Raw genomic sequence first — 11767 nt, forward strand, 5'->3', positions numbered from 1 at the left:
TACGTAGTCTTTTCCCGTCAATATGACCTACTATCATCAGCTTTTCGGGGTTCTCAGGATTTCTGGGAGCAATGTGTCCATATTAGTAGACAACAGATTGTAGACAGCCTAGTTGTTATGTGGAGCTCTTTGAGGATGGATAAATTTGTTCAACGAGCGGTCCATAGACTGCGTAACATATGTATGTATGTAGGTAAGCCTCTACTTTGCATTAGGGAACTACAATATCACTACTATACCACGGTAATATAAAAATAACAGCCCATAATAAAGCTCATTGATAAAAGAATGATAATCGGTTCAATCTTGTACCCTTTTATGCTTAGATCTCTTTATTCGATGCTTCACATACACTTACAGTTTTCGTTGTGACATGAAGCTGATATTTAAAAGTCTAATTCTAGATAATTTGAATACTAAACGTTATATCATTTATCTCAAGGCTATGAAAGTAAGCTGATCATTCAGTAAAGTTTAGAAAAGGAAAATTGCAATCAGGCTACGGTAAAATAGTGCGAAAAATCCCTCTCCATAGACAATGCTTCAAATCAACGTAATAAAAATTAAGTAGTCGTCATTTCGCTTATCGCAGGTTGATCTTCTTGTGGGGTAGATAACAAGTAGGGTTATTATCCAATTACTTTCACGTAATCATACTAATTGAAAGATAATTCTTCTATTTATGGATGACTAGCTGACCCGGCAGACTTTGTAGTGCCTAAACCTTTATATAAAATAAGCTTAAAACAAACAAAAGGAATCCGTCCGACGGGGGACACATCAAAGGAAAAACAAAATTGTTATTTTTATTTAATTCCGAGCATTTTCATATTTATCTACCTTTTAAACCTTCTCTGGACTTCCACAAATAATTCAAGACCAAAATTAGCCAAATCGGTTCAGCCGTTCTGGAGTTTTAGCGAGACTAACGAACAGCAATTCATTTTTATACCTAGTCTGGCCATAAATACGGTTATTACATTTATTACTTTTACAGTGTGTTAGTTTAATGCATAAATATAAAACAATTTAAAGTATAAAAACCTTATTCGAAGTGGTCTCCATTGGCTGCAATACAGTCCTTTAAACGTTGAGGCCAGTTATCAATAGAAGAAGCACGCACTCTTTCCATGGGAAAATTTTTCACTGCCAATCGTACGGATTGTTTTAGGGACTCCAAATTATCATGGCTTTTAGAGCAAGCCGTACTCTCTAAAATTGACCATAAATCATAATCTAGCGGATTAAGATCGGGACTAGACGACGGCCAGTCTTCAGCTCTGATGAAGTCCGAAACGTTCGTTTCCAACCAAGACTGCGTAGACCGAGCTTTATGACTTGGCGCCGAGTCTTGCTGAAAGGACCATTCTTGATTATTGAACATGGTGTTCTTAAGGGGCTTCACTACCTTCTCAAGAATGGTATCTTGATACACTTGTGCCGATGTTTTGATACCTTTTTCACAAAACTATGGCTCAATCACTCCTTCATAGCTAATACCCCACCAAACCATTACTGAAGACGGATAGTGCCCACGTTGTACTTTGTCGACTAATTGAGAAGCTTCCTTAGAGCTTTGAGCATAAATACGGTCATTTTGTTTGTTAAAATGTTGCTCAATTGTAAAAAAATTCTCATCCGTAAGCAAAATTTTTCTATGACCTCCCTTTGCGTACCGCTTCAGTAGTTGTTTCGATTTTACCACCCTATTCTCTTTTAAATTATCAGTTAAGAAATGACCAGTACGTCTCTTATAGGCTGCAAGTCCTAAGTCATCTTTTAAAATACGCGATGATTCTAGGTGCTATCTTCATCTCCCGAGATAAAATCTTTTGCTTTCAGACAGGATTTCTTCGAATTCTTTCCCTTACTGATTTGACCATCTTTTTCGTACGAACACTACGTGGACGGCCAGATCTTTTTCTGTCACAAACAGAGGAGGTCTCATTGCACCTATTAATAGCCCGGTACACAAACATTTTACTAATACCAAGCGTATGGAGAGTTTTAAAAATTGCATTTGGCTCCATACCTACTTTGTGTAATGCAATCACAGCGATTCGGTTCTCTTTATCACCCCATTCCATTTTAATACCGCAAAATATTGTACAATGTATTGGCGCCAAAATGAGAAAACTCAATGAGCAATCATATAAAAATGACAGATTCCAAATTCAAATGTAATATTTTGTTTATTTTTAATTGTAACAGTATTTATGGCCAGGCTAAGTATATGGAGATAAAAGATAAATGACACACAGATGAACCGACTATTTTTCAAAAGACACGGTTACCTTTTTTCTATCTACTGTCTGTAGTCCTGAGGTGCTATTCTGGCTGCACCGAATGTGTGGAGACAGCTCACGTTAGCTCAGCCTGAGTGGCTAGCTCCGGATCAGAATCGCGACTTACTGAGATGATTCGTAACAACTCTCGTACCTTGGTATTCCATCGTATCTTCAATCCTACATTGTCTATCTCGTGTGCGGTTTCTTTCTAGATTTACACCACCCAATATTTTTCTGTAGGTGTCGTAAAAGTCGACTCGGAGAATAACCGGATAATCATCATATAAGTATTATACCAGCGTACTACGATAGCCTATTGACATTTCCTTGTAGTAGAGCGTACTTTAAATCGGCACCTAGGTACTTTGCATATTTCAGCTGCAAAGCAGTTATGCGTTCGGGTTTGAATGGTAAGACAGCCTTTTTTTAATATTTTTTTTAAGATTACTGGTGGCCGCGAGGCCTTTCCAGATTCACCAGGGCAGGTGGGCGAACAAAGGCTCAGTCAGGAGGTGTGGAATTTGCTAATAGCTGCCCGAGCGCCTCCAAAGGAGACCTAACAACTCAAGAGCAACTGCATCGCGAATACCCGATAAGATAGCCGTTATGTTATGCTACAATGGAGAAATAGACCACATATGTCGAGGTTGTGAAATCTATGTTCTTCAATAACCATATTATGACCCGTTTACGCAATAAATAAATGAAAATACTGAGTTGAGTGCTGTTTAGAGCTCTGACTGTTTGCGTCACGAGACGGTAATTTTTAATACGCTTTTATTAACTTTATAGGTATATACATATATTATTATCTAATATGTTAGTGTATAAGGAATCATTGAAGAGGATTTTGTCCCTCTTCAAAACGTCAGATTAACTCGAAATTTGGCGTACTTATCAAAGGTCGATGATCAATGATTTTAAACAGTACAAACCCGTTATTTACTTTCGTCAAAGCAACAAATTCGTTTGAGCGCCTTCATTTTTTCACTTAGCAAATTGGAAACTGTTGTACGAGTATTTGCCTGTATGTACATTAATGAAGTACGATACATTAGTTAAGTTTCTTAAGCTAAAAAATTTAAAATAAATAATAATTTATAATCAAAAACTAAATAACACGCTTTTATAGAGAACCCAACTACAAAATAGAAAATAAATTTACCGTATAAAAGGCATGAGGTCCTTTTTAAGGTATATTCACAATGATAATCCTTTTACTCATATCTGTCAATAAAATATTTATAATTATTGACCCCATCAGACACCATGCACCCTACACTTTTTTTTAATAAATATATTTTCTATTTTTTAGTTGGATTATATCTATAAAACCGCGTTATTATGTGTTTTTTTTTAATCATATTTATTCGCTTTGTAAGTCGGGTAACCCTAAACTAAATTATGGTAGTCGGGGTTATTCAATATTCAAACTTTCGGGGAACTACAAAAAAGAAAAGTTTTAGTTTTCTTTGGTTTTTTACACAAAACATTTATAAAGTCCTACTGCTCTATTTTTTCGAGAAGGAGGTAAACAATATACCTAACCTATAAGTCTTGCCAGTGGTCTGTTCGCTTGCTAATAATAATAGCACACTCACAGACAATAATGTCGCTGAGTGTGGCAACGCCTTCATTGATTATGAATTTTAAAATTTATGTGACGGCTGTGATAACTCTCCCAACGTTTCTGGTAATTTTCATTACCATTTGAACCATGCTTCTTGAGTATATTAATTTTGACCTCTAGTAAAGCGCGGGTAAAGGTTTTTTTAAGATTTGACCGCAAGCGAAGATTTTTTCCTGTGTCACGGATGCTAGAATTACACCTACAATACAAGAACAACCACACCCAAACGTCAAATAGCAAAAGTTCAACTGGTGATCCAACCATAGCAAAGCGTGTCAGTCAACCTGTTAGAACAACGAAATGAAAAAAAAACGTGCCGTAAATAAACAATTCTGAATCTCACGCTTAATTACACGATTCAAATTACATATAATCGTATATAGTTATGAAGCAGATAATGATAATAATATTATTATAGTTAATACTATAATAAATGAGAAAGCAGCGAAGCTTAAGCAAATTGGAATTTTATCATGGTACGTACGTACATGGACTTTTTTTTTTTATTGCCCTTGTAGGCAGACGAGCATACGGCCCAACTGATGGTGAGTGGTTACCGTCGCAAATGGATTTCAGCAATGCGAGGGGCAGAACCAAGCCGCTGCCTACCGTTGAGTACTCTCCACAAGCCTCGTTTGAAGAAGGACAAGTCATAGCGCTCGGGAAACACCGTGGAGGGGAGCTCATTCCAAAGCCGGATGGTACGTGGCAAAAAAGATCTCTGGAAACGCACTGTGGATGAACGCAGTGGCTCCAGGTAGTTTTTTTTTTTTTTTTTTATGATTGAAACTTTACTGGTGGCCCGAAGGCCTTTCCAGTTTCACCAGGACAGGTGGGCGAGCAAAGGCTCAGCCAAGAGGGGTGGGATTTGCTAACAACTGCCCGAGCGCCTCCGAAGGAGACCTAACAACTCAAGAGCAATTGTTTCGCGAATGAATCTACTACCGGATCGGAATCGCGACCCGCTGAGAAGATCCGGCGAGAAACTCAGCGGGCTGATGCGTGGGTTAGGTTGCACGTCGACCTCTTTGTCGAGTTCGACGAGTACGGTTACCGGGGTCCCTAAGCCTGCCTCTAGTATTAGAGCTGAAGGCATCTAATGCAAAGGTTATTGGATCTGATGGATCCGTAAGGACGTGTCTAGGGCGTCGACGGTGACTGGCTCCTGCATGATCAGGATTCGGGGAGTAGTCAGCGGCGGCAACGATAAGGCGATTATCATGACGCATAGCCTTATCGAAGTATCGTTCCGACGCTGACTTCATGTATTTCCGAATTGATTCGAGGCCCAGGTCGTCGTGTAGGTCAACGTGGCTCCAGGTAGTATGGATGAACTCTACTCCGGTGGCGGGCGGTGCGATAGTAAAAACGAGATGATGGAATCATCTCAAATAATTCCTCAGAGCACTCCCCATGGAACATGTGGTACAAAATGCAGAGAGAAGCGAAGTCCCTCCGCAGACCAAGAGGTTCCAAAAAGGTAGACGTAGTCAGGCCCTTCCTACGGCTACAGATATGACCCCCCAGTTAGTCACGTAATACGGCAACACATACCTCCTATTTTAATTGCTTCCGCGCACACTATAATTTAGTATTCCAGGCCATTTCAAGAGCGACCCCACTATTGATTTTGAAACTGGAGGTCTGACCCAGGGTGCTACAGAACCTTGTCGATCAGCCCTATGCTCTTAGCGGACACATTTATAGAAAACAAAGATTTAGGTAAATTCCTAAATAAGTTTTGTCAAAAATTCCGAAGATTGCTATTTATGTGAATCAAATAAACAATTGTGTAGCATAATTTCTTTTATTACACATTATTATGTTTTATTACATGTTTATATACAAATATCACATAATATACCTAGTCAGGTCATAAATTCTGTCACATGTTTAATGTAAAATAATTGAAACAAGTTTATTCATTATGTATCCATTCATATACCAAAATGAACTTAACAAAACATAGATTCTTACGACACTAAAGTTTATTCAAAATGACCTCCGTGATTTTGAATACAGGCCTTCAATCTGCGCGGCCAGTCGTCTATCGCAGCACGAACGAGGTCCATGTCAATATCGGCGGCTGCCTTAATCAAGGATGTCTTGAGTGACTCCAAATTGGGATGAGGCTTTGAGCACGCCTTTTCCTCCAAGTGTTGCCATATCTTGTAATCTAACGGATTCAAATCTGGACTGGAGGAGGGCCAGTCTTCGTGCCGGATGAAGTCGATTTCACGCGCCGCCAGCCAGTCTTGTGTGCTCTTCGCTCTATGAGCTGACCCGGATCTTGTTGGAATACCCAGTGCCTGTTATTGAACATGGTATGAGAAACAGGTTCCACAAGGTTCGTCAGGACTGTATTTTGATACACAACTGCATTCGTTTTTACACCTTTCTCACAAAAATGTACCTCTGTTAAGCCCCAATAAGAAACTCCCAACCATACCATGAGCGAGGATGAAAAATGACCTCGTTGGACACGCGGAATACGGTTGCTCGCTTCTTCACTACTGTGTGCGTACACCTTATCATTTTGTTTGTTGTAGCTCTCTTCTACGGTAAAAATTTTTTCATCCGAAAAAAGAATTTCCCGATATTTTTTTCCCGCGTACCACTTCAACAAAGCGCGGCATCTCTTCAGTCTCAGGTCCATTAGACGAGCATTCAAACGATGTCCTGTTTTTCTTCCATATGCTCGAAGCCCTAAGTCTTCATTTAACACCCTTTCACCGTGGTTCTGCATAACCCCATCTGAAGGGCCAACAGTTTCTGCTTACGTTTGGGATTTCTTTGAATTCACGCCTTCACAGCTTTTATCACTGCTGGAGTCCTAACAGACCGAGGGCGACCACTTCTTGACCTGTCATCTACACTAGAGTCTTCATTGTATCGTTTGATGGTACGATAAACGAATCTTTTGGTTATATTCAAATTTTTCAGTGTGTTAAAAATTTGAATTGGCGCGTAACCGCAACGATGCAACGCAATAACTGCAACACGGTCTTCTTTAAGCGTCCACTCCATATTTAAAAATGAGTAAAATTCTAAAAGTATACATTTTTATTTTCATGAACAATTCGAAATTCGAATTCAATAAACTTTTTTGTGGCCAGCATTCTAAAAGAAAAGTTTTTACTGTGTGACAATACTTATGACCTGACTAGGTATACTAATATATAAATCTACAGTGGTTTTTACGGATGTTCCGTTATAACTACTGAACCATGCATCCGATTGATTGACCTGAAACTTGGTATCCAAGTAAAAAATACATGTACTTAATGGATAGGCTAATATTTATGTGAGTGTTGGACTCCCTAATAATAATGACAATAAATAATAAAGTTAATTTTAAATGCCCAGCGAAGCGGGCGAGTACGGCTAGTAATATAATAAATCTCCTCAATCAATGAGCTCCTTCAGAGAAAACGGCCAACCCGATGATGAGTGGTTACCCTCGACCATGGACGTCAGCAATGCCAGGGGGAGAGCCAAGCCGCTGCTTACCGATAAGAATTTTCCATAAGCCTCATTTGAAGAAGGACATGTCATAGCGCTCGGGAAACACTGCGGAGGGGAGCTCATTCCTCTCCTCAGTACGTGGCAAAAAAGAAACTGAAACGCAGTGACCCCAGGTAGTATGAATGAATCCTACTCCGACGGCGTGCAGTCCGATGGTAAGAACGAGATGATGGGATCATCTCAAACAATTCCTCAGAGCACTCCCCATGGAACATACGGTACAAAATACAGAGAGTACTTAAGTCCCTCCGCAGACCCAGAGGTCACAAACGATCCGTGAGAATGGGATTATCGACAATCCGAACGGCCCTCTTGTGTACGAAGTCAAATGAAAATAGCTGGTATTTGGGAGCCCCATCCCAGAGGTGGGAGCAGTACTCCACGCGAGGCCGGACTTGTGCTTTATAAGCTGCTAATGCTAAGCAAAAGTCTTTGTCCAGGCGTAAAGTACCGCTTCGCTCTGTTGAGGACTCTCAGCATTTTGGCCGCCAACTTGGCTTTGCCCTCCAAATGACTCCGAAATTGGACATCGTTCGAAATGTCGACCCTAAGTATCCCGATACTCTCGGAAAGTTGCTGGGATCCTTTGAGGGTCCTCCTTCTTCGCAGTGAACGTGCAAACTTGTGTCTTCAGGGGTTGGGGGGGGGGGGTTGTATTGAACCAAGTTCAATTCACCCAGAGTGACTCAGCCCAGAGAGTTTTCCACTTCGGACATAAGTTTTGATCGTCTCTCCTGCACCACGCTCCGACAGAGCTCAAGATACTTCAGGAGTTGCGTATCTATTATTCTTTCCACCATTTTATTACCACAATTTAGAGCTAAGGCCGGCAAATCTGTCTACCTCCTTTCTAGTTCTGACGGCACACGGTATCGACATTTTTTTTTAAACTGAGAACAAATTGTTTTAGTAAAAAAATGTTTGTTCCTAACATCCTACCCACAGTCTTCGGTAGTGCAGATAGTCACGAAATTTTAAAACATTATCCGTATCCGTTATTATCATCTATAGCCGTTGTAAGCAGAAGATTATACTACTACTACTACTATTGCGCTGGCGCTATGACCCTGAAGTGGGTCGTGACCTTCGACAATAAACGTCGCCATTCATCCCGGCGCTGCGCAACATCTTGCCAGTATACGGCTCAACGGCAATAAACTAAAGGGTGCAGCCAAATCGCTGCACACTGATCAGCAACAACACATTGTCATAGTGATTTTAACTATATTGTTAGTGTGATACAAATGAACACATAGGTAAACTTAGGTAAACTTAGAAAATGAATAAAAATACAGAAAGTACTCATCATGCTATTTATTTTAACTATTTTATTGACATACAATAATTTTCATTTAATAAAATAGTTAAAATTCCGATTACGAGCGCCCGAGAGCGGTCATGGTGGACATGTCGACATTGATCGATATTCAGTTAAGGGTCTCAGGAAGAGTGACAGCGGGTGCGGGAATGATGGGAGTCGCGACGATCACTGGCTTGGGAGCAACGGGAGTAATGTCAGCAACCTGGACAGGCTCGGGGACGGGGCCATCGACAACAATCACGGGCTCAGCAACGATTTCGGCTTCGTCAACGACAATCACGGGCTCAGGGATAATGGCATCGACACCGGGTCCGGGGACAATAGGGGCAGAGCTAGCCTGGTTGATGTTCAAAATGATTTGCACGAGAGGAGTGCTGTCAGCAACGGGGGCAAGAGGAGGGTTGTCTACGATAGCGGGTCCAACGGAGATAGGTACGAACTCGTCGACGATGGCAGGCCCAACGGAGATAGGTTCGAATTCGTTGACAATGGCAGGTCCGACGGAAATGGGCTCGAACTCATCTATGATGGCAGGTCCGACAGCGATAGGTACAAAGTCGTCGATGATGGGAGCAGGTCCGGCAACGCCGGGACTCACCAGGCCCTTAGTAGGGCCGGCGACAGCAACGGCCACCACGGCAGCGAAGGACAGGAAGAATTTCATAGTTTCTGTGAACAATATTTATATAATTTAAACACACTACAGCTAATTATTGTCATGTATAAAGTTTTATTGATATTGAAATTCACAAGTATTTTGTATGTATTATGTACTTAATTTAATTTTTTTTTTATTGTCACACTGTCACCAATCTTAATTTTTGTCTATATTTTTGCGAAATTTATAAAAAAATGATTTTTCAATTATTACTTACCAGTAGTAGTTTACAATTGACAAATTATACTGTTATACTCACAAAACATAGCATTATATACGAAATATTATCAAAACAACCTTACAAAGATAATCTAAATACGCCAATCTTGACTAACAAATTCATAGTTTGTAACGAACTGTCATAAATCTTTTTAATCTTTTTAATTGCTGCTAATGTTAGATAAACAATAGCATTATTTATACATGTAATGTTTTTTATACCAATAAACTGGAGTATTCTAGAGGTGTATGTGCCTAATATTTAATATTAATATTTGTTGAATTTCTCCCGTATCGCAATATCGTTTTATTTAAGGCAGGAGTACTATTTGGGACAAACCATTGATGGAACTAAAATGTATCAAGCCTAACGGAGAGAATAAGGGGTTCATCGTAGGTCATCACTAATCCTAATGCTCCCATTCTTATCTATCATTGAATATAATTAATTATACCAGTGAACGGTGATGCTTATAACGTCATTAAAAAGTGTCTTAAACAGAAATAGGTAATTCACAACATTGAGAATATCGTTACTCTGTATTTTTTTGTTCCTCATAAAATATGTTTCAGTCACGGGAAAAGGCTGTTAAAATTTCATAATTCCTCAATAATCATAGAAATATCAGAAATTAATTGATCTTGTTTCAACACAATGGATACAATGAATATAGTTCTAACTACCGTCCAATACCTAATAATACAAAATAAAAAGCTTTTTTTCAAATATCAAGCAAGCCTTAGCAATCCGTGACCGTGAAAAAAATCGTAAAGATTAAACCGTAAAATGTTTTGTAGACATAATAGCTCGAAAACTCTGTTTACTAAATTATCTGGTTTCACGATAGAGGCCTTATAGAGGGCCGTCAGCTGATGCTCACATCGTGGTTAGTTGTGTTCCCGTTGAGGTCGGACTGCGATTGAAACACCTCGGTTCCATTCTAGACAATCGTTATATATACCTTTGTTTACATATTCCAAGCAGTCTGGTCCCCAAGCTGCTCGAAATGGTTGGCCTTTTGGGCCGGTTTCTAAACAAACCAACACATGAAGGTGGTGCGGTCCATATACGAAGCCTTCGTATAAAACAGATCCCCAGGCTGTCATAGTAACGAATCAGAAGCGGCACCACGTCCTTATTCGATTTATACGGTACTCCGACGGCTATCCTGCAAAAATGGGATTGAATGATTTGAAGGGGTTTCAAACTAGTGCGGATCGCCTGAGCGAACACTACACTTGCATAGGTCATGACTGGGCGTATACAAGCTTTGTAGAGTGTCACCTTATTACGAAGGGCCAGTTTACTTCGTTTGCAAATCATCGGATAGAGGCATCCTATCGATAGAGGGACGGAGTGTCATCCGTCTATCGAGGGTGACGCCTAGGTATTTGACTTTCGAGGCCCACGGTATGAGCTTGCCGAAAAGAATTATGGGGCGAATGTTGGAGGTGTTAACGCACTTAGTGGGCTGCTCGAAGTGGTGGAAAATACTAAACAGGCAAAGCCGCAAACTTTTCCCTGCCAATCCTTGAAAAATATTGATTCACTAAGTATTTTCAAAATTTCGTTAATCCAATTTAATCGTGTTCTATTAGATTATATTATCATTTACGCGAATGTAATTCATTATTATCGCAGGCTATAAATCAATATCAAAGTCGTTTTCCAGACGTTTAACCGAAAAACACATTTCTAAAGTGATTTTTCCTTCTGATTAATCAGGTTAGCTTCTAGTAGCTTTTAATTGTTAGTGCATGGTCGTGTTATCAAACTCGCGAGCCACATGGTCTGCGAGATATGTGGTCAATAGACATCACAACATGAGTACCAACTCTCGCCCATCAGATCCAATAACCCTTGCATTAGACACCTTTAGCTCTATCAATAGGAGCAGGGATTCTGGTAACCGTACTCGTCGAACTCGGCAGAGTTCGACGTACAACCTTCTAACCTAAGCATCAGCCCGCTGAGTTTCTCGCCGGATCTTCTCAGCGGGTCGCGATTCCGATCACTTTTTTGTATGGAAGTCGTCGTGGCCTAACGGATAAGACGTCCGGTGCATTCGTGTTGAGCGATGCACCGGTGCTCGAATCCCGCAGGCGGGTACCAATTTTTCTAATGA

General features: G+C 40.2%; 1 protein-coding gene across 2 annotated transcripts; it reads right to left on the minus strand.

Annotated features, from left to right (window-relative positions):
• Positions 1-8742: 8742 nt before the first annotated feature.
• Positions 8743-9922, minus strand: LOC101740173 (cytadherence high molecular weight protein 3). 2 transcript variants are annotated; one of them, XM_004922378.5, is made up of 2 exons: positions 9640-9922; positions 8743-9433 (listed from the first exon to the last, which is right to left on the minus strand). In XM_004922378.5, exon 2 carries the CDS (start codon positions 9426-9428, stop codon positions 8871-8873), a length of 558 nt encoding a protein of 185 aa, XP_004922435.1. In that variant the 5' UTR covers positions 9429-9433; positions 9640-9922; the 3' UTR covers positions 8743-8870. The 2 variants fall into 2 exon arrangements, with proteins under 2 accessions (XP_004922435.1, XP_062530053.1); XM_062674069.1 differs by having other exon boundaries at positions 9539-9644.
• Positions 9923-11767: the final 1845 nt, after the last annotated feature.

Source organism: Bombyx mori, chromosome 19 (genome assembly GCF_030269925.1).
Source record: "Bombyx mori chromosome 19, ASM3026992v2".
NCBI lineage: Eukaryota > Metazoa > Arthropoda > Insecta > Lepidoptera > Bombycidae > Bombyx > Bombyx mori.

Excerpts from the sequence above, each read along its gene's own strand:
- LOC101740173 (XM_004922378.5), bottom strand. The coding sequence starts at position 9,428 with ATGAAATTCTTCCTGTCCTTCGCTGCCGTGGTGGCCGTTGCTGTCGCC.